The 24172-nt window shown below is 42.6% G+C and overlaps 1 protein-coding gene across 2 annotated transcripts in view; it reads left to right on the top strand.

Moving 5' to 3' along the window:
• Positions 1-24172, top strand: part of ARPC1B (actin related protein 2/3 complex subunit 1B) — a 151197-nt gene that overhangs the window by 126253 nt on the left and 772 nt on the right. Inside the window, exons 7-10 of one of the 2 annotated variants that reach the window (XM_068244878.1) lie at positions 3368-3443; positions 9553-9749; positions 13250-13340; positions 15319-15371. In XM_068244878.1, coding sequence (XP_068100979.1) covers positions 3368-3443; positions 9553-9749; positions 13250-13340; positions 15319-15357 — 403 coding nt within the window. In that variant the 3' untranslated portion in view covers positions 15358-15371. Of the gene's footprint in view, positions 1-3367; positions 3444-9552; positions 9750-13249; positions 13341-15318; positions 17316-24172 lie in introns of those variants that run through there. The other variant, XM_068244877.1, reaches the window with a different exon arrangement.

The raw sequence follows: 24172 nt of genomic DNA, 5'->3' as shown, positions 1-24172 counted from the left end.
CTCTAAAAGCCCAACATGTTTCAACTCCAGGAAGGCTTTGTCAGGGGTGCTGTTCAGAGGACAGTAAAGTTAGTCCTTTATGCCCCATACTCACGGGCAACATTCTGGCCTGTCGCTAGCACACGGGAGCGTGTGCGCGACAGGCCGGCGACAGCTCGTCGCCAGGTCCCTCCGCATACACACGGCGGAGGGACCTGGCAACTGACGCGCAGGAAGCTGTCGCTGAAGTTCCTCCCCCCGCCGGAAGCTCAGGGTATTCCCTGCTGGTTGCTGTCGCTAGTCCGCATACTCACGCGGACTAGCGACAGTTGCGGCGGCAACAGTCGCCGGGCAATTGACCGCGCCAATCGCCAGCAGCAGCGACGGGTTCGGGGTGCACGCCCGTGCAACGCCTCATACTCACGGGCGACCTGTCGCCGCAACATGCGCGCGCCGTGTGTTGTGGCGACAATTGTAGCCCGTGAGTATGGGCCATTAGTGCTAGTGCATTAACCATTTCAGCCCGCAGGGATTTTTCACCTTATGCAACAGAGCACTTTTCACCTCCCATTCATTCGCTAATAAATTTATCACTAATTATTATCACAATTAATTGATCTATATCTTGTTTTTTCTGCCACTAAATAGGCTTTCTTTGGGTGGTACATTTTACTAAGAATTATTTTTTTCTAAATGCATTTTCACAGGAATATTAAGAAAAAAATTTAAAAAATTCATTATTTCTCAGTTTTTGGCCATTACAGCTGTAAAATAATACATGCTACCATAATTAAAACCCATGTATTTTATTTGACCATTTGTCTCAGTTATTACACCATTTAAATGCTGTTCCTATCACAATGTATGGCGCCAATATTTTATTTGGAAATAAAGGTGCATTTTTTCAGTTTTGCATCCATCACTATTTACAAGGTTATAATTTAAAAAATGTTCGTAATATACCTTCTTCACATGCATATTTAAAAAGTTATTTATGTTTTTTTTTTTGTTTTTTTGGGTTTTTTATAATTGTAATTTTTTTTCCATTAAACATTTTTTGGGAGTAATATTTGGTGTGGGAAATAAACAGTTAATTTTAAATGTAATAAAATGTGTTTTATGTATTGAAAAATGTATGTAGAGGTAGATGTAGTTTTACATTGAGTATTTATTTATTTATTTATTTTTTCAGAAAGACCTGATAAGAGGCCGTCGGTTTTTCTGCCGGGGACATGGATCGATGAACAGGAAACCTGTTCCCATTCATTGATCACTGGGCTACCGGGGGGGGGGGGGAGGGGGGGGTGGTGCGATCGCCCACGGGAGCGCGCAGAAGCGTGCATCATCAGTGCAGCAGCCGCCTGGGCGTGAGGATCACGTCCAGGCGGCATAAATGGCTAAAGACATCAAATAATACATTGAAACATTCTTAAGTGTAGCAACAGATTAGCAGCCAGCACGGCCAGCAGGTTCTGACCAGACTGGTTCACTGCTTTTCCTTTAAACCTCCCTAGCGTTCAATTTTCCCAGGATTTCGGAGCAAAAAGAGATAAAAATTATTTTTATAACTTTTTTTTCCCCTGTAACTTGCCAAAATGTGTCAAGCAAGGGTCTAGTATACAGTGCAGGAGAGTATCAATGTGTATGCACTTTTATACTGTTCACAGCATGTTTTATATAGACGTATATATCTGTCAATACCGCTATATCACAGGAAAGGACTGGATATGGATGGGTGTGGAGTGATTACCATATGCTGGATTCCCCCAGGTCCTAGTGTCCAGAATGATTACCATTTGCAGGCTGCTACTCTAGGAGAGAGGGACCTAACTGGGAATCCCACAGTAGGATCCCAGCAGTGACGTAACTACAATTCATAAGGCTCCCCAGCCAAACTTTGATATGAACCCCCAATGTTCACAACCATCAACCATCCCTTGGCCCCCTTCCCCTTGGTGACATTCATGGCCCAGAAGCCCCTCTTACAAGGGTCATAAAACAAGTGTGGCCATTACTATCGTCACACGCATAACAAGTCTAGCCACAAAAACAACTGATCTGGAGTATAGCCCCCTGTATCAGAGGAAGGGGGGTGGTAGTAGCCTGGGCTGCTCCCCTATAGTTACGCCCCTGGATCCCAGCCATTATTAAGTGACCTCTGATCTATGTGTAGCAAATTTGCATGAATATGTGTATTCCTCTATTTTAAAATAAAGGTTAAAGGGGCACTACGCTGAAACATTTTACATTTGAAAACCATATGTGCGCATACATACACTTTTCCTAGAGTAAATGCACTGTAATTTACCATACTGTGCCATCACTTACAATAGGTACGCTACATAGGAAGTAAAACATTAATATTGCATTTACTCTGGGACGAATGTACATCTCATGTGGAGGTGTAAATATAAATTTTAAATTTACAGCTTTTCACCATAGTGCCCCATTAAAGAGACACTGAAGCGAAAAAAAGTTATGATATAATGAATTTGTTGTGTAATATGGTTAATTACTAGAATTTTAGTAGCAAAGAAAATATTCTTATATTTTTATTTTCAGTTATATAGTGTTTTTTTTTATAACATTGCATCATTCTCTAATATTTGCAGTTTAGACACTACTCAGCATTTTAAATGGGTTCAAAAGTTCACTAGCCTGCTCTGTAAAATCTTCCCTGCAGAGGGAAAAAAAGATACATTGGGCCATATGCAATTCACTTTTTCACCTAAGTTTTCTCCTAGGTGATATTTTTAAACTTGTCAATAAAATGCATTTTAAGCCACCAGAAAGCAAGAAAATACTCAAAATAACTTTGATAGTATCTTTTCACCTACTTTTTGGTACTTTTGGTAGTTGAAAAGTGATGAAAAGTTATTTTAAATCGAAGATGAAAAATTATCTCCTAGGAGAAAAGTCTGGTGGAAAAGTGAATTGCATATGGCCCATTGTCTTTTATAGCGTATCATCTCAAGTGTCTGGCAGAGTTCTCTGCGACTTTGAAAGTTGTGAAGCTTAATGGCTAATTTGCATAGATAACAACTGGAGTTTCTTAGTTCTTCCTTTACTGGAAACAATATTAGACTTGTGTCTCTGCTGCTAATGGTTTTTTTCTCAGCTGCACTACACATACAAATCATTATATCATAATTTTTTGTTCGCTTCAGTGTCTCTTTAAGTTGTATATATTTTCCTCTCATAAACACTCTCAGGCAGGTAAATTATTGTTGCAATATTCAAATAAGGAAATAGTTGTTTCATTTCATGTGTATTTTATTTGTACTGTCTATGAATTATGTATTTTTTTACCAACTCTTGCCCATACCATGCTATGTACATTGCTGGTGCTTAATTATGATGATGATAATAATAATAATATTTCTTGCAGGGTGACGACTTTAACTACACTTAATTTGCCTCTCCTGTGCTTGACCTTCATCACTGAAAACAGTTTGGTTGCTGCTGTAAGTAAATGTTTATAGAAAAGATCTAAAAAATATGATGATGACTGATGGGTTGGGGCCAGGGGCATAACTACAGGGGAGCAGCCCCTGTGACTGCAGGGGGCCCAGAGCTGTAAGGGGCCCCAACTACTACTTTTCTCCCTCTGATAAAGGAGTCTATCCTTCAGATAGGTTGTGTATGTGGCTATAGTTGTTATGGGTGTAATGATTATTATGTCCACACTTGTTTTATGACCCTGCAAGATGGGCCCCAGGCTGTGAGGGTCACCAGGGGTAGGCAAGGGAAAGGGTGTGAACTATGGGGGCCCCATCAAAGTTTTGCTCAGGGCCCGGTGATTTTAAGTTAAGCCCTTGGCTGGGGCTCTACTATATGCGAGTATATACGATAACTTAATAAGCAATGTAATAACGGAGACATACGCCATTATTGCCATCTGCAGGGATAGAGAGTCGATCCCTTAAGGCAGGGATGGGCCAAACCAGAAAAGGAGTGAGTGCGGTGTGAAAATGGGTGTGCCTAAGTAAGAATGTAGGTGGAGCTAACTATAATGCAACAGTGTAACGTAGTCCATTGGACGCCGCAAGCCAGTTCACCTACGGGGGAGGAGGGGGGGGGGGTGCACACATTCCAATCCTGTAGCAGCAGGCCGGATGAAATGTCCAAGCAGGCCGGATTTGGACAGTGGGCTGAAGTTTGCCCACCCTTGCCTTATGGGATAGTTTGAGGACAAGTTCCATATAGACACATTGCTATGGAACAATCCTGAACCATGCAGTTGACAACAATAGTGTGTGTACGCATCCTAAGGCTGCAAGGGATGCAGCCGTATGCTCAATGTGGTTTGCTGAATCTTTCCATTGCTACTTGAAGGTCCAAGACATATTTAATTTTTTTTTAAATAGTTTGGCTGTGAGTTTTCTTCGTTCTGCAATCTACTTATCTCTGTTTTGTTTGTTTTTTTGCAAGTATGAATGGCATCCGCAAAACCCAGACTCATCCACCTCTTTGCCAGTCAGAGAAGCGTTATTTCTCCCTCCATAGAACACATCACCACTGCTCTGGAGTCGAGTGGTGGTGTGCTTTCCAACAGTGTTTCCAACATTTGCATTATACTTGGTGATGTAAACCTTGGATGCAGCTACTGGGCCATAGAAAACTAGTCCATGAAGCTTTCAACACTACGTTTTGAGCTTATTTCAAGGCCACACAAAGTTTAGAGGCCTGTAGCTAGGGACTCTGAAGAAAGTGCGTGACTTGAGTGTGTGCCTCAATATGCGCTGGTCCGCTCTGTGATTTTGTGGCTGAGTTGCTGCTGGTCCCGATTTCTTCTACTTTTTTTTAATACCAACTGTTGACTGTGGAGTATTTAGTAGCAGCGAGAACATTTCTCGATAGGATGCAGAGGTAGCATCATATCATGGTACCACACTGGAATTAACTGGGTTCCTAAGAGCGACCAGTTCTTTCACAAATGTTTGTAGAAGTAGTCTGTTACCCTCGGTGCTTTATTCTATACACCTGTGACCATGAAAATGATTGGAACTCCTGAATTCATTGGTTTGGAGGGATGTTCTTATTGGTGGGAGTATGTGTTTATTAGTGTTATCATATGAAAGCTTACCTTAGGCAGAAAAAAGTCTAAAAATACTCTGTAATTCCTGCATGTATTTAGTGTATGAAAATTGTAAACTAGTACAGTAAAATCTTTGTTATCAAGAACTCAGTTAACCAGAATTCTCAAGCAACCTGAAAAAAATCCAGACCTTGCAGTATTCATTAATCTACTTTGACACTTCTTTATATACCGGTAGGAATAAACCTCTGGTACATTAATTGTAGCTATCAGGGACAACAAAGCGATAATTTGCATATTCAGCAGTGATGCGTTGTGGGACACCTTAGAGCTCACTCCAACCTGAATAATTGCAAATACCTTCTTTTTTAAGAAGGCAAACTTCTATTTTGCATTAATTTAAAGAGAAACTCCAGTGAAAATAATGTAATAAAGAAGTGCTTAATTTTTACAAAAATTATGTATAAATGATTTGGTCAGTATTTTCCTATTGTTAAATCTTTCCTCTCCCTGATTTACATTCTCACATTTACCACATGGTGACATTTTTACTGCTGGCAAGTGATGTCACTGGAAGGAGATTCTGCTTGCTTTTTTGGCAGTTGGACCCAGCCGCAAACAGCTATTTCCCATAATGCAATGAGGTTCACAGACAGGCCATGGTCCTGACATCACACTGTGGGAGGGGTTTCACCACGATATCAGCCATACAGAGCCCCCTGATGATCCGTTTGTTAAAAGGAAAAGATTTCTCATGGGAAAGGGGGTATCAGCTACTCATTGGCATGAAGTTCAATTCTTGGATACGTTTTCTCTTTAAGCCTGTCCTTTCTCTTAATTTATTTTTAATTACTGTATTTCAACAATAATGAAGGGTTTATGGTAAATATAAAGTGTAGGGTATATTACTGTTTTTTTTTGTTTGTTTTTTACAAAGATGCAGACCGGAACTGTCTCTATACTTGCGTTTATTCCCATACGTTGCAGCCATCAATACAAAATTAGATCAGCATGACATAGAGATCAAACCTGGTGCCGTTACATGTGCTCGGGCCGGTGGAGGTGGAGTGCCCAGGGAAAGATAGGACGGGCACTACAGCCGTTTTGCGCTGTCACAGCGCTTGCTTACATGTTTGTCCCGGCAAATAGCAGTGCGTCTGAGCTTCTGGATTGAAGTCTAGTGACTCCCTGCACGCCAGCCATTAGCCCACAGACAGGAATTATTTAGAGGTGAAGTGTGAAGAGGTGAAAGGTCGCCTATAACGGCGATATCCTAATAATATAGAGCAAACATTACATGCAAGTTAACATTGTCTTAGGACATGCAATTAAACATGAATGTTAGTAAAAAAAAAAACCTTGTGAAAGTGTGAGAAAATGCGGAAAAGCCGCCAATACTCAAGGTGAGGCGGCTGACTCCGCGTTCAACATGGCAGCTGGCACTGGCACGCAGTCGGAGCACGGAGAAACCGCCACATGCTCTAACAACAGGACGGCGGATTCCGCGTCCAATGCGGCAAGTTGCTCGCATAGGCCTGCTTCTCTCAGCAATGCGGAATGCGGAGAAAACGCCGCACGCACTGACAGCGGTGCGGCGGTTTCCGCATCCAACTCAGCAGAAACATTACAACACATGACTGGTGTGGCTGGGACTGGTAGTCCACACTGGTTTAGGAGAACGCGCGCGCAGAGAGGCAGGGCCTTTATGGCAGTCAGAAGAGGGTCAGCTGACCAAGCTGGTCAGCTGACAAGTTCAGTAACTTCCATTGGTCCAGCACTTAGGGGAGGCGCTGGTGAGCGCTAGTGTAAATAAACTGGGTGCTGGTCATTCATCTGGTGTCTGCCGTTGCGATCACTACGTGGTAGCACTCAGGCCTTGTCTGTATCTGTGTTATTAGACCAGTTTCCAAAGGTGTTGATGGCCAAGGATCTCACACCTTAGTCTAGGAATTCTGTTATTATCTGTATTGTTATCTAGACCAGTTTCCTAGGTGTTGACGGCCAAGGAACTCACACCTTAGTCTAGGAATTCAGTACCATCTGTATCATTCACATTATTCTAGTCTAGTTCCTGGAGTGTGAGAATCTTGGAGCTCACACTCAAGTCTAGGCATTGTTGATTATCTGTTATGACTTTCTGCATTTCCTGACCATTCTCCTGATCTCTGATTCTGTACCTTTGTCTTTCTGATACCTTGTTGCCAAACTCTGCTAGTTCCTGGATTCTGCTTCTGTCTCCTGTCTCCGTTATGTATCTGTCCGTGTGGTTCCGACCTGGCCTGTCCGACCTTGAGAACTATCTCTGCTGTTAAGAGATAGTTCACAGAACTGTTAGTGACACTACCCTTGGTGTCACTCACGTTCTGTCCTTCCCACTGTCTCAGCCTGGCTCCGCCCCTTGGGGAGCATCAGACCTGGGGAAGGAATCTGATCCATAGCAGTAGCTCTTACTGTCTAGCACCCATCTTCCGGGTGCGTTCCTCAAAGTATTACTGTTGCACCAAACACTCTCATCCTTCGGGTGTCCAGAGGTTAGAAGATATACCTGATTTCGGTGATACTGCAGATCATCAATAATCGGGTATATTCTGCATTCTCGGTGATACTGCAGATCACCGGTAATCAGATCCTCTCCGTGTTACACCGATCGTTACAGAAAGTGAATTACTTCATTCAGCTATACACTGTGCAAAAAAATCGTGTTCCTTAACTTCTTGCGTGCTGTTAAACTGTTCTCATGGCAGCACTGTATTAGGAATCCTTTAGGCATGTTCACATTGCGTTTGGCTTGCGTGTCCGTCCGCGTTGAGCTTTGTGTTTTCCAGCGATTTTCTGTGCGCTCGCTCGTTTTTGTAGGTGTTTTGGTAAGCGCTTTTGCAGAGCACTTCCGTTATCTGATCTGGAAAGAGATCCGGAAACAATAAATACATGTATTTTTTTTAAAAAACGATCACGCTTTCGCTTGCAAAAGCTATTTTATGACCATTTTGCGTTTTTCCTATATCTTCACCTCAAAAATGGCCCAAGCACCTCTTAGAAAAGTGGATCGCAAACTCTCTCATAGAGAATGAACTCTCTCATAGAGAATCATTGCACAAGCGTTTTCAGGGCGATTTTGAAAATCGCCCGCATTTAAATTTTATTTATTTTAATATTATGACCTACACATAAAAACTCTAAGGGTGGGGGAAACCCCGGGTAGAGGAGTCCCATAATTAGATGTATTCATCTAATCCATATCGCACGATCTAAGTCGTACATATATGTTGGTGATCTGGCTCCCCACTTCAAAAACAAAAACGAAGTTGGAGTTTGGGCACATATAGTACTTCAAAGGAGGAATGACAGGGATGTGCAATCAGATGGGACAAGCGCTATCAATGTTAGAAGGGGCCACACTGCAGAGAGAGAGCGTGAAACCTGCTGCCGGACTGGCAAATGCCGGCCGGGTCAAGCTCGTGCACTGTGTTCCATATGCGTAGTTTCATACGTGAATATACATTGCAGGAAGGGACCAAATTCCCTAGCCTCCATGCACTCCCACAACTTTTAGAGGCGGCAATCGTAAGTGTATGTGGGCCACAGAAGATTCCTGCAGGCTGTACACACATCTGGAAAGCGTGCACTGCAATGTACGCGGCCGGCCACAGACGTGCCGATCCGGCAAAGTGCAGAATGGATCGTCTGTTGATGGTCCAAATGGGCTTATTGCACTACATACATGCAATTTCCACAGCCTGCTCCCACTCATGGCAGCAGTGTCCCATCATTGCGGGATTCCCAATTGGAGAAACAGTATCAGTAAGGATATGGAAAAAGGAGCCCAAATACAATTGGGAGCACCATTGGGTCAATGATGGAAAGGGGAGAAACAGGGATAGAGAGTAACAGTAGAATGGGGATGGAAAGGGAAGAAAAGAAGGGGGGGGGGTATAGGGAGAGAGCCAGGCTAGTCCATATGGGAGACAGAGAAAGAAGGGGCATCGAAAGTTCAGGGGTAGTTCACGTCTCATTGATCCCCCAATTCGACAATCAGGGGCTGAGTGCCTAGCAATCTCTCTTTTATGTACTGTTTTTTTTTAGTTAGGCCTATTTTTAACATTGACTCTCGAGTAACCAGAAACTTCACTTATCTGGCATCAGCCAATCTCCATTGCTGTTGGTTAATTGGGGCTTTACTGTACTTTGTTTCCTGAGAACATTAACTATAAACTGCAGTTTACAAATCTTTTATTACATTTTTACAATACATTCTGTAGACTACACACAGTGGCCTCAATTCCTGGAGCTTTATCAAACACTTTATCAAACGTTTGATAATTTACTTCATGGGTAAAACCTAATTTTGAATTCACTAAGGTGTTATATATTTATTGAACGGATATATAACACCTTAGTGAATTCAAAATTAGATTTTACCCATGAGGTAAATTATCAAACGTTTGATAAAGTGTTTGATAAAGCTCCGTGAATTGAGGCCAGTGTGTAGTATTTAGTGTACACCAACATTAATTCGCTATCTTATTTCTTTTCAGGGGCATGATTGCTACCCAATGTTGTTTACATATGATGAAGATAAGGGGAGTCTGAGTTTTGGAGGAAAGCTGGACATCCCTAAGCAGAGCTCACAAAAAGGAATGACAGCAAGAGAGAGATTTCAAAATATGGACAAGAAAGCTAGCTCTGACACCAACTCTGGAGCTCTGGACTCCCTACACAAAAACAGTATCAGGTAATAAATTGAATAGACAGGGATCTAATTCTTTTAGTTTATATTTGTTATTATTTTTTTTTTTTCTGATCAGTTTTGTTGGCGGTCTGAAGAATGATTTGGAGGGTGGTTTAAAAAAGAAGTGTAAAGGTGCGATTCACAAAAACTAGAGATCATACATTTACAAACCATAAATTGCCACACACACACAAACCCTTTTTTTTGAATTAAAACAAAAAGTGTGTCCCTCTCTCAAGCCTTCTTATAGCGGATCTGAGTTGAAAAACTAATTATAACAAGTAACTTGTCTATATATCTTATCTAAAGTTTAGATTTTACACAGCATATCTAGCTGCAAACAGCTTCAAAAGTTTATTATTTATTCCTATGATACAATGAGGGCAGCCATGTTCTTTTTGTCACATTGTCACAGGCTGAGGGCTGGAGATGCTATCCGCTTGCCTGTGTGTAAATTCAGTCCCATCTCCTCCTCCCTCCTCCCCTCTACCTCTGAAATCAATGGCTAGTAACCTCCTCCTCCTGCCCAGACTGAGCTCCCATAAGCCCTCGCTACAGTGCCAAGACACAAAAGGAGCTGTGGGCGAGGCTTGTTTAGTTTATAGGGAATTACAGTATTAAAACAAAACAAAAAAAGTATTTGGCTTGAGGAATGCCCTATAAACCATATGAAAGGAACACAATTATGCAATGAGTAAAAGTTTATCTCGGATCCACTTTAATGTTGGTTACCTGGTATTCTCCAGGGGATGCAAAGCCTACTAGCATTGGGCCTCCCTAAACAGTATTGACCCAAATAGTCCATAAATTTGCAGATAGTCTGCAAAAGGTTAAGCTAAAGCCTCCCCTTCCCTTTGTAGAGACCATTCATTTAGTGGTATGGGCATGGGGCTCTTTCCCAGCTCCAGTGTCCAGAAGCAGATGGTTGTGATATCATGGGGAAAGTGGAAAGATGATGGTAGAAATGTTCAAAGTGCCTGGGTCCTTCAAAGTAAATCTGTAAAATGGGATCATTCTTGAAAACCTATTTAACATATTGAGTTCAGTAAAACTAGGCTATAGAATTTATTTGAGGTAAATACAAATCAAAAATTTTATTAACCCTTAGACTGCCAGCTATCTTTTACAAACACTACCCGTCAGTGCCATTCACAAGTCAGGAACTCCCTGCAATTGGACTAATGTACATGTCTTGCCCAAATCTACATGTGCCAAAGTCCAAAATAGTCAGTAGTAATTGTTTATGATTTGCAAATAATGATTGAGAATTATGCTAATTATGATATGGATTTATACTAATTATTATGAAAATCTAATAGTAAACTTTGTGCTTGTCCTCAATTGAACTGCTGCCTCATGTGTGTCCTTTGTCCATTATTTTGTATCTTTGTTACCAAGATACAGCATTTGCTCGTATTGGCTGTAAAAAAACAAAACCCATGGGCCAGAAGATATTAGCAGCAGAGAAAAGAAGAAGAGCACACTTGAGGCAGCGGCTATGGTGATGTATAGGGAAATAAACGTGCATACATGGTTTCCCATATTCACCTCACTGGAACAGCACAAGATTGCAAATTGCAATCCTGCATATCACTAAATTAAAATTAGAGAACACTTCCATGATATGATAGTATTTTGTATTTATTACTTTGAGATGCCTTTAGCCTCCAACTGATTGTTTTGTCTTCTACACTGTATTTTACTGTTATTAAATTTGGGTAACTGTCATCACTCTTGTATTTTGGCTATTACAGCAATCAACTGCTTCCTATAATTGCAGACCAGCTTTTTGCATGTCTCCACGTGGTATTTTTGCCCATTCATCTTTAGCAGGTTGGAAGGTCTTCTTGCCATCACCCTGGTCTTTAGCTCCCTCAACTGATTCTCAATTGGATTCAAGTCAGGACTCTAACTGGGCCACTCCAAAACATTAATGTTGTTGTCTGCTAACTATTTCTTCACCACTTTTGCTGTGTGTTTTGGGTCATTGTCATGCTTGCCCAAGGCCAAATTTCTCTGCAGACTGCCTGATGTTGTCGTTGAGAATCCTCATGTATTGCTCTTTTTTTCATGGAGCCGTTTACTGTGTTTAGGCTCCCTGGTCCATTGGCTAATCCCCTCCTAAAAAAACAAAAACATTAGGTTCCCACCACCACCTTTGACAGTGGGGATGGTGTTCTTTGGGTTAAAGGCTTTTCCTTTTTTACACCAAATGAAGGAAACATCATTGTGACCAAACAATTCAATTTTTGTTTCATCTGACCATAACACAGAAGACCAGAAGTCTTATTCTTCCAGATTAGCATTTGCAAGGGCCAAGCAAGCTTTTGTGTGCCTTATCTGGAGGTGTGGCGTCCTCCTCGGTCTGCATCTGTGGAACCCAGCAGTATGCACAGGGCCGAATTTACCATAAGGCACTGTAGGCACGTGCCTACAGGCACCTGATGATGAAAAGACAGCTCCCTCCCTTCCCTATGCAGAGTCTTGAGCAGAGTGAAAACGAGAGGTTACTAACCCAGCACTCGGCATTCCACTGACGACATCTCCCTTCAGTCAGGAGTACCTCTAGCTGCTTAATACTGAAGTTCCTCTAGCTACCTCATACTTGGGGGTACCTCTAGCTAATAAATATTGAGAGTACTTCTGGCTGCCTAATACTAAGGGGCACTTGTAGCCACCTATGACGGGCAAGGGAGAAGTGATAGCCAGTACACTTGTGGAGCAGTTTGGTGGGGGTTTGTAGGCTTATGAAGGGGGAAGTCTAAGGTGCCTGTACATCTGTGCCTATAGGCTCCTGAGAGGTAAATCCGGGCCTGAATATGCAATGTCCATTGCATTGTCTGCCTTGAGACATTGGCATCATCAGAGCCTAGATTCACCAGGACGGCCTTGGTGGTGATCCTTGGATTCCTTTTCACCTCTCTAACGATCCAACTGGTCAGTGCAGGTGTCACTTTTGGCTTCAGACCCCATCCTCTGAGATTTTCCACAGTACAGAATATCTTGTATTTTTTAATAATGCTTTGAGCTGTAGCCACTGGAAGGAACATGAAAACATTTAGAAATGGCCTTGTAACCCTTTCCTGACTTGTGAGCAGCTACAATGTGCAGATCCTCACTGAGCTCCTTTGGTTTAGCAATGACTGTCCACAAACCAACTGCAGAGAGCTGCTGTTTTTAACTTGTTGTGTTAATTAAAACAGCTGTTCCCAAATAATCAGGGTAACTAGGATGCTTTAGAACAGCTTAAACTATTTGGGATGATACATAACTTTAGATTTTCCCACAGTATCCTGTGACAGTTTGTGAAGGGTATGAATAGTTTTGGACTGGACACTTTTTTGCTCAAATGTAAATAAAAGCTAAGAAATGTTTTTTTTCCCCACAATAATGCCTCTAGTACATTGTCTTATATATACTGTATATACCATTTGATCATCATGCTTTATTTTCTTTGTTGTATAGCTGATAACTAAATTACCCCTCTCTCTTTTTCATTGCAGTCAGATCTCTGTGCTGAGTGGAGGAAAAGCAAAGTGTTCCAAGTTTTGTACAACTGGAATGGATGGAGGAATGTGCATTTGGGATATAAAGGTGAGAAGTAACTATATACGTACATTAAGCTATTGTATATCACCATGTATTGCAACAAAGCACTGTAGTACATTAGTATGGTACATACAGGTCCTTCTAAACAAATTAGCATTTTCTGATAAAGTTCATTATTTTCTGTAATGTACTGATAAACATTAGACTTTCATATATTTTGGATTAATTACACACAACTGAAGTAGTTCAAGCCTTTTATTGTTTTAATATTGATGATTTTGGCATACAGCTCATGAAAACCCCAAATTCCTATCTAAAAAAATTAGCATATTTCATCCGACCAATAAAAGAAAAGTGTTTTTAAAACAAAAAAAGTCAACCTTCAAATAATTATGTTCAGTTATGCACTCAATACTTGGTCGGGAATCCTTTTGCAGAAATGACTGCTTCAATGCGGTGTGGCATGGAGGCAATCAGCCTGTGGCACTGCTCAGGTGTTATGGAGGTCGTGCTGAAAAATAAATCTTCATCTCCATAAAGCTTTTCAGCAGATGGAAGCATGAAGTGCTCCAAAATCTCCTGATAGCTAGCTGCATTGACCCTGCCCTTGATAAAACACAGTGGACCAACACCAGCAGCTGACATGGCACCCCAGACCATCACTGACTGTGTGTACTTGACACTGGACTTCAGGCATTTTGGCATTTCCCTCTCCCCAGTCTTCCTCCAAACTCTGGCACCTTGATTTCCGAATGACATGCAAAAGTTGCTTTCATCCGAAAAAAGTACTTTGGACCACTGAGCAACAGTCCAGTGCTGCTTCTCTGTAGCCCAGGTCAGGCGCTTCTGCCGCTGTTTTTGGTTCAAAAGTGGCTTGGCCTGGGGAATGCGGCACCTGTAGCCCATTTCCTGCACACGCCTGTACACGGTGGCTCTGGATGTTTCTACTCCAGACTCAGTCCACTGCTTTCGCAGGTCCCCCAAGGTCTGGAATCGGTCCTTCTCCACAACCTTCCTCAGGGTCATGTGTGTGACTGATGTTTAATTAGTCACAATGGCTAATGGTATTGGGTTGAGTGTGGAGGAGGTCAGGGAGATAAATACTAGCCACACTTACTTGAAGGGGGGGAGGTTATGCCACACTTGTTGTGGCAGTTGGCTGCACTTACTTGGTAGGGAGTTAAAGGGATCCAAGCAGCTCTTGGCTTCAAATAGCTGCAAGGGCTGCCATTGTTCAGAAGCTCAACCCCTGCTGTTTTACAAGTGCTGTTATCCAGGCTAGGTGTGACATTCTTCAACTGTAACTGATGTTTTCTGTTTGAAGTACAATGGGGGTTTGTTTGTGGTCAATTAAGTCTAAAGAGGTGATTTCTTATCTGTTTTCACCATCTCCTGCTCAGGGACCACAGGTCCTTTGCGGAAGGACAAAGTGGCTAATTTAACTCTTAGATGTAAAAAAATGAGGTAAAATTAAAGTTTTTTTAATAATAAACCACATTTTTAGAATGCATTTTTAATTTGCTATAGAGCTGCCCTGGGTGTTAAAAATGATGCTCGGTTCACTTTAAGATGCCCATTAACGGTACAATTTTTCACTAAATACGATCTTTTGATGCGATTTGAATGATCGCAAGTGATTACTTGGCAACTATGAAATGTTCACATTTACTGAACGATTCTTTCTTCAAATGCAATCATATTTTCCAACTTTCGGATCAATTTTATCCCATAAAGCAATCAACCAACTACATGGTCTGTAGTTAGCCCTGAGCTAAAGATAAGAAATTGAGAGTAGACTGCACAATTATCATTCACTACTACTGACAGTTTTTTTTTTTTTTAAAAAAGAACTCTTCAAATCTAGATCCCATTGTTCCTGACATTAGGCCAGGAGTGTCAACAGCATTCATTTGGTAGCTATAGTATAAAACAGGTTCATATAAGTGGAGAACCTTTATAACAATTTAAGATAAAGAGATTGATGGTAAAAAGGTTGATGTATTCTCTCTCTTTGTCTCTTTAGAGTCTGGAATCTGCAATGAAAGATTTGAAAATAAAATGAGGACAAGAAATGAAGTAATGCAGCAGCAATAAGCAGCTACCCTGTGGCACTCCAAATGATTACTTTATGCAGCGCTTCATGTTCCCTATTGTAGTCTCGTTATGTTCACATATAAGCTTCATATATAAATACTCTGCTAATGACATGTAAATCACTGCACCAAAAATAACTAATATTCAGAAGAAATACTCTGAGCCAATTTATAAAAGGTTGTTTAACAGCACAATGCTGAGTGAGGTAGATTTTGGCTAGGTGCTGGAGCATTTGGTGCGGGCACCAAGTATCAGCAAATCATATGCCAACGCGGTGCATTTTTATTTGGTGAAAAAAAACAACACTTTTTTGTCTTGGGCTCCTTTCACATATGATACATTCCGTTGTAGTGCAATTGTTCTTCAATCACACCACAATGGTCCCGAAAGATCGCACTGCACATTACCGCTGTGGTGTGCCCATACAGTGAGGCATACTTTACAATGAAAGTATGCCTCACTTTCTGGTTACAGGATACACAGCTACTCTTGTGTCATCCTGCCGGGAGCCGCCGCCCCGCAATCAATGTGATAGGACAATCACTGCTATTGCAAGAGGATGCAGCGTTTTCCTGTGACGCAAATGTGAAAGGGCCCTTTGTGTTAACCCCTTTCTGACATACCCCTAGTATTAATCACTTCTTGTTACCCCTTACATCATAAGGTTACCCTTTCATGACATCTAAGTTTAACAGCCACCCAGATTCATGACCTCATCCTGATGCTTAACTGTAACCATTTACTTCTAACATCTTAAGTTAAAGTTGACCTCCCCTTACACTATCTCCTAACACTGTCCATCCTAAACAATCAGGGCCGAATTTATACTCTTTACCGCCCAAGGCCACTGTCACCAGAGCCACCACCCTTCAGTATAGGTAGTGAGATGACCCCTCCCCCCAGTATAGGTAGCCAGATGACCCCTCCCTCCTTCCCTCTAGTACAGGTAGCCTGATGACACCCCCAGTATAGGTAGCCAGATGACCCCTCCCCCCTTTTCCTTCAATATAGGTAGCCAGATGACTCCCTTAATCCCTCCTTTTCCCACCCCTCCTTTCAGTATAGGTAGCCAGCTCGCCTTCACACTGCAGCAGCCATCAGTGTCACTCATTTCTCCATTCGTTTCCAGTGCAGAAGCTTCCTTCTCCTTTCCTTCTCCAATGCTGCCCAAGTCCATAGCCACCAGCCACAATGCAAGCGTGCACAGAGAGCAAGATGGCTGCTGCACAGGCGCTGATCTTCCTGCATTGCAGCATTTGCAAGCTTGCAAATGCTGCACCAGTTTAGCCTGCTGCTTTGGTGCCCTTGCTCCTGTGGTGCCCTAGGCCATGGCCTAGACGGCCTTGGCCTAAATCCGGCCCTGTAAACAATACCTAACCCTAAGTTACTGTACCTTTCATTGTCAAACCTAACAGCAAATCCGAGCACAGGGAGCTGAAATCCTGACAGCCAATACTTCAGATATATAATAGCCTAATTCTGGCATCCAAATTAACCTCTCATGTCCAAAATAACAATGTATAACCTCCCTGGGTGTCAGCATTGGCTATGTTATAGCTAAGTGCAGGTGCCAACCCAACAGGAACTGCTTTCTTACAAGTTTTGCTTCATGATACAATTGCCATCTTGAAGATGGAAAAATCTTTTGATTTAACATAGTTGCCAATTTGTTTAGCTATGCCTGTCTTCTAGGACAGCATACTCCTCCAACATTACCCCATCACAATCAAGTCATATAAGCAAAATATTATAAAATATAAGCAAAATGCATGTTATTGGCTACAGTGGTGACAGACCTGAACTGGAATTAACATTTAAAAAATGGACCAACGTGCCTTTTTCAAGATCAAGAAATGACTTTGTAAGTGTACACTTAAAGAGAATCTGTACTCTTAATATTCTTACACTAAAAAGCATACCATTCTATTCTTTATTTTCTCCTGTGCCCCTCTGTGCTGTTTCTGCCACTCTCTGCTGCAATCCTGGCTTGTAATTAACAGTTTTAGGCAGTGTTTACAAACAAACTAACCAGCTTGTAATAGGCTCACATAAACAGAGTGTGTGAGTCATACAGAGTGTGCAGGGGGCCTGTAGAGGGTGTGTATCGCTTCTATCCAATCACAAGCAGCCCTGCACATTCCACACATTCAAGCCTTAGCCCGACAGACACGACAGAGGAAAGGAGATAAGCTTTATTGCAGAGACAGTGCAATTAGGAAAGGCTGCAGTAAGCCAGAGCACATTAGAACAGGCATAGGAACTTATAGGATAGAAGAACTAAGGCTGAAAAATTTCTTACAGTCTCTTTAAACTCAATGGGAGTACAGTATATAAAAAAGCCAACTACTTACATATGAAGAGGGAAGGCTCTGGGTCCTATAGAGCCATCTCTCTCCCGGTGCCCTCAGTGCAGTGCTGTCCCCGGGAGCAGTATTAATACTAATTTAGTCAAATACTGCTCACTCCCCTGATGAAGGAGTTTTCAGAAAGTCTCCAGGTGTCCGAGTGCTTCTGAAGACGAGCCTCTTCATACTACGTATGCGCGAGCGCACTCGTGTGTGCACAGTATGGAGCCACCTGTCTTCAGGAGGACTTGGGGGGGGGGGGGGGGCACCGGTGCACCAAGGGCACCAGGAGAGGAGCGGGAAAGACTGTATAGGACCCAGCGCCTTCCCTCTCCTTTAGCTTTAAGTGTGTTTAAAATAACTTAAAAATAGGCCATGAGATCAGTAATGCACTTGCATGTCAACCCCACAATCTACAATACAAGTAAGAACACTGTGCTGATCTCTGCTTGAATAATTTTCTTTGACCCTGTGTTTACTGGTTAAATTGAATCCTTAAAGTGAACCTAAACGGAGAAGGAAATGGATTTTTCCTCGTAATACCAGTTGCCTGACTCTCCCGCTGATCCTGTGTCTCTAATACTTTTAGCCACAGCCCCTGAACAAGCTTGCAGATCAGGTGCTTTGACTAAAGTAAGACTGGATTAGCTGCATGCTTGTTTCAGGTGTGTGATTCAGCCACTACAGCAGCCAAAGAGATCAGCAGGACTGCCAGGCAACTGGTATTCTTTAAAAGGAAACATCCATATCCCTCTCAGTTTAGGTTCACTTTAAACTCATAAGCATAACTCTGTTGAAATGCTAATAACGTAAGTGTAGAGGTGTACTGGCTGCTCATGGATGGTTTCTGTAATGTAAACATTGACAGGGATAGGCGTGGATTTCAGAACTGTATTTTAAAGCACCTCTAAACCGGATCAAAAAAGTTGACCTCTACATGCCTATGGCTTCTTTCAGCCACCTGTAATCTTTATGAGTCCCCCTTATTGTCTTCTTGGTCTCCTCCATTTTAGGGCTGTCACCCTTCATAAAAAACTCCAACCTGGCTGGATCGCAGCTACGGTGCATGCCATTGCCGGAAGCGTTCTGTGCATGTGCAGCTCGCAAAGAGTTGTAACCGGACATGAGCAGAATGCTGCAGGCAATGCAAGCATGATCGAGAAGGCATGCAGACAGCTGCAACCCAGCTAGGTCGGAACATGTTTATAAGGGTCGACAGCGGCACAAGGGAAGGGACAGACACTAAAGGGGCCTCAAGGTAACATTTTTGATCCGTTCAGGTGTACTTTAACTAACTTACTGATCAGAGTCTTTTTTTTTTAAAGGTGTACTGTATGGAGCAAAAAGAGTTGAACTTACCTGGGTCTTCTAACGGTCCCCTGCAGACGTCCTGTGCCCGCACAGTCACTTGCCGATGCTCTGGTCTAGAGTTGGGCCGAACGGTTCGCCGGCGAACGTGGTTCGCGCGAACTTAGGTGGTTCGCATGCGGGTACCGCACGCAAACGTTTTGCGGAAGAAGTTCGGTTCGCCCCATAATGCACCTGAGGGTCAACTTTGACCCTCTACATCACAGTCAGCAGGCCCAGTGTAGCCAATTAGGCTACACTAGCCCCTGGAGCCCCACCCCCCTTATATAAGGCAGGCAGCGGCGGCCATTACGGCCACTCGTGTGCCTGCATTAGTGAGAGTAGGGCGAGCTGCTGCAGTCTCTCATATAGGGAAAGATTAGTTAGGCTTAACTTCTTCCTGGCTGCATACCTGTTCTGTTCAGTGAGCCCTCAGCCCACTGCATACCTGTACTGTGATCCTGCCACTGCATACCTGTTCAGTGATCCTGCCACTGCATACCTGTTCTGTGAACCCACCCACCACCACTGCATACCTGTTCTGTTCAGTGGACCCGCCACTGTATACCTGTTTAGTGAACCCGCCACTGCATACCTGTTCTGTTCAGTGGAGTTTGGTGTGTCAGTGTGAAGCAGTACCTTAATTACACTACCTGATTGATGTATACACATGCAAGATGTTTTAAAGCACTTTAGGCCTGTCATTTAGCATTCAATGTGATTTCTGCCCTTAAAACGCTGCTTTTCGTCAAATCCAGATTTTTCCCGGGGACTTTTGACGTGTATCCCACTCCACCATGCCCCCCTCCAGGTGTTAGACCCCTTGAAACATCTTTTCCATCACTTTTGTGGCCAGCATAATTATTTTTTTTTTTCAAAGTTCGCATCCCCATTGAAGTCTATTGCGGTTCGCGAACTTTAACGCGAACCGAACCTTCCGCGGAAGTTCGCGAACCCGGTTCGCGAACCTAAAATCGGAGGTTCGGCCCAACTCCTGGTCCCCGCCGCCAGTTCACTTTCGTAATTTGTGACTTTAAAGTTGCAAAACCGCTGCACCTTCGCAGCCGCGTCCTCACTCCCGCTGACATCACCAGGAGCGTACTACACAGACCACAGTATGCTCCCAGTGCCATCATCAAGCGAGGACGCGGGCGTGCAGGCTCAGTGGTTTTGCAACTTTAAAGAAGCAGAAGTGAAGTTACAGAAGTGAAGCGGCGAGAACATCTGCGGGAGACTGTTAAATTAAAGTGTAGAGGCTGACTTATACACGAGTCACAAGCAACACTGAGTATTGTATGTACTATTTGTGACATTCCCATTTGCAGCAACTTACCTAGTGGTAAGGGACACTTTTTTTTATAAAGCAAATGACAAGAAGACACAGATCTGAAAGCCCTGACCAAGGAAGGGGATTGGGGGGGGGGGGGGGGGAGGGGGGAGGGGGTATACTGAGCTGTAAGAAGGGGAGTGAATAATAGTGGCTGCAATTTAAGGACAGGAGGGGTTAATGGCTGGAACACTTTATGCAGTTCTGGTCCCCAAGATCAGCTATAAATTCTTCCTGATCCACTAATGCAGCCATTAACTTGCTGGGTAGATTTGTACTTATAAAAAATTATGGCTTAAGAGGGTCAAATATTGGAGTTGACTTATACATGAGGTTGACCTATATTCGAGTGGTGAGTTCAACTCTTTTTCCCCCTAGCCCCCTACATTACTCCTTTAAGTTTTCCTTTCATACTATGCATGTTGTGTTGTAGTAAGATCACAACCCAATGGTGCAGAAAAGTCACAACGCACATCAGATGTGCAGTGCGACCTTACAGTGCAGTATACAGTACAATTAAATGGTGCTAGTCTAGTTTAATAGACCCACCCCAAATTCTCATAGACTAGCGCCGTTCTGTTTAAAACACAACAAATTGCTGGCGGTAGGATTAATAAAACCACATAAAAGTGATATCCTTGTGTAGCTTAGAAATTCAGCTAACGAATTAAGTTATCTGAAAGAGTTGTAACTCACTGAGTAGGAGCCACCGAACAACCGTACTCCCGTCTACGGCAGCCATCTTAGCTCTTCAGTGCCTTTTTTTTTGTTGTCTCATTATTGGAGGAAAATTAGCTAGTGCTACTGCCTAGTGGCAGTAAAATAACAATTCATTCCAACGGCACTAAAGTACAAAGGAAATAAGTAATACATGACAAAATAAATTAATAAAATTATGTATTTAATAATTTAATAAAATATTATTGTAAAAAAATAGTCATTTATTAAAGTAAATAAATTATTATAAAAAAAGATAAATAAATTACCTGCTGTAGTGAAATCACTGTCCCTTTTCCCGCTCGCTTCACTCGATGGGCTGTAGGCTCGGTCCTCACGTCACTTGGACAACTTTTTGTTCTCTTTGGGTAGTGGAGATTGCACATCGCCACAAAACTGGCAGCCCGAGTTTCCAGCCTGAAGCCCAGCGAGCGAAGTGAGCAGGCAGGGGAAGCGTGATTCTACTGAAGCAGGTAATATCACATAAAAACAAGAAAATAAGTTATTATAATAATAAAAAAAAATAAAGAAATTAATAATAAATGACATAAAATTCAATCCCATTACCATTCATTTTTATAATTTCCTTTACATTAGTTTATGCATTTTTCTACTTTTTATTCTATGTCATTACACAATTTTTTTTCTTCCTTTACAAAACCTGTCACACCCCTAGCTAAATCTCCTCCAATGAGGAGATAGACTAAATGGGCACTGAAAAATTAAGATGGCCACCGGAGACGGGAGTGTGTCCGTTCCACAGCTCCCACTCTGTGAAATTCACCTTTCTGATAACTTTATGTATATGTTAGGTGAATATCCTTTTTGTGTGGTTGTATTAATCCTACCCCCAGCAATTTGTTGTGTTTTAAACAGAGCGATACTAGTCTATAGGGATTAGTGGCGGGTCCCCTAAATTAGACTAGCGGCCAATGAAACTATGCTTCTCTGCCAATTTAAATGTTTACATTGCCTTGTAAGCGCACAGCATGTTGTAAAGGTAATATTTGAGCATGACAGTTACTATGTTGTGAGCATAGATAGTATATAAATAGTTAAGAAAAGGTGGGGGGGGGGGAAAGGCTGCGCATCCCTAAACACATGCTGCAATTGAATGGTTAATCGCACAGGCATACACCGCCTCTGCCAGACTGAAAAATGCATGCCCTGCATCCAAGACAAGTGCTAACATTTATTAAACTAGGAGGTACTTTAGCTTCCAATATGGTTTGCATGCAAAGTATATTATACTAAAGTACCTCCTAGTTTAATAAATGTTAGCACTTGTTTTGGATGCAGGGCATGCATTTCTCAGTCTGGCCTGTGCGATTAACCATTCAATTGCAGCATGTGTTTAGGGATGCGCAGCCTTTCCCCCCCCCACCTTTCCTTAACTTTGTAACTATGTAACTGTCAGGTTATCTGCTCCCAGCCCCTCCTCCTGAGTTTCCTGTTTGCATGATAAGTAGTAGCAGATTTGCATATGATTTGCATCTGAATTGAATGCGAAGTGTGTAGAAAGTCTATATAGGTGCTACACACTGAGCTGGTGGTCATCTCAGAAGCAGCCTTAGTGGTATGCGCTGGCGTTCTCCTCGCTGTTCTACCAAATGTAAGTTACACATTTTTTTCTGCTTAGCTGCTCCCGAGGTTTTAAATTTAGTTTAGGTCACTTGCCCGGAGGTCTGCCTCACTGTGGTGCAAGTGTCTAGTATAATATACTTTGCATGCAAACCATATTGGAAGCTAAAGTACCGCCTAGTTTAATAAATGTTAGCACTTGTCTTGGATGCAGGGCATGCATTTTTCAGTCTGGCAGAGGCGGTGTATGCCTGTGCGATTAACCATTCAATTGCAGCATGTGTTTAGGGATGCGCAGCCTTTCCCCCCCACCTTTCCTTAACTTTGTAACTGTCAGGTTAGCTGCTCCCAGCCCTTCCTCCTGAGTTTCCTGTTTGCATGATAAGTAGTAGCAGATTTGCATATGATTTGCATCTGAATTGAATGCGAAGTGTGTAGAAAGTCTATATAGGTGCTACACACTGAGCTGGTGGTCATTTCGGATGCAGCCTTAGTGGTATGCGCTGGCGTTCTCCTCGCTGTTCTACCAAATGTAAGTTACACATTTTTTTCTGCTTAGCTGTTCCCGAGGTTTTAAATTTAGGTTAGGTCACTTGCCCGGAGGTCTGCCTCACCGTGGCGCAAGTGTCTAGTATAATATACTTTGCATGAAATGACCACCAGCTCAGTGTGTAGCACCTATATAGACTTTCTACACCCTTCGCATTCAATTCAGATGCAAATCATATGCAAATCTGCTACTACTTATCATGCAAACAGGAAACTCAGGAGGAGGGGCTGGGAGCAGATAACCTGACAGTTACATAGTTACAAAGTTAAGGAAAGGTGGGGGGGAAAGGCTGCGCATCCCTAAACACATGCTGCAATTGAATGGTTAATCGCACAGGCATACACCGCCTCTGCCAGACTGAAAAATGCATGCTCTGCATCCAAGACAAGTGCTAACATTTATTAAACTAGGAGGTACTTTAGCTTCCAATATGGTTTGCATGCAAAGTATATTATACTAGACACTTGCGCCACAGTGAGGCAGACCTCCGGGCAAGTGACCTAACCTAAATTTAAAACCTCGGTAGCAGCTAAGCAGAAAAAAATGTGTAATTTACATTTGGTAGAACAGCGAGGAGAACGCCAGCGCATACCACTAAGGCTGCATCTCAAATGACCACCAGCTCAGTGTGTAGCACCTATATAGACTTTCTACACACTTCGCATTCAATTCAGATGCAAATCATATGCAAATCTGCTACTACTTATCATGCAAACAGGAAACTCAGGAGGAGGGGCTGGGAGCAGATAACCTGACAGTTACATAGTTACAAAGTTAAGGAAAGGTGGGGGGGAAAAGGCTGCGCATCCCTAAACACATGCTGCAATTGAATGGTTAATCGCACAGGCAGACACCGCCTCTGCCAGACTGCAAAATGCATGCCCTGCATCCAAGACAAGTGCTAACATTTATTAAA

The sequence above is a fragment of the Hyperolius riggenbachi genome, chromosome 7 (assembly GCF_040937935.1).
Source record: "Hyperolius riggenbachi isolate aHypRig1 chromosome 7, aHypRig1.pri, whole genome shotgun sequence".
Classification (NCBI taxonomy): domain Eukaryota; kingdom Metazoa; phylum Chordata; class Amphibia; order Anura; family Hyperoliidae; genus Hyperolius; species Hyperolius riggenbachi.
The sequence above is the reverse complement of the archived record's forward strand: the minus strand, read 5'-3'. Positions and strand labels throughout refer to the sequence as shown.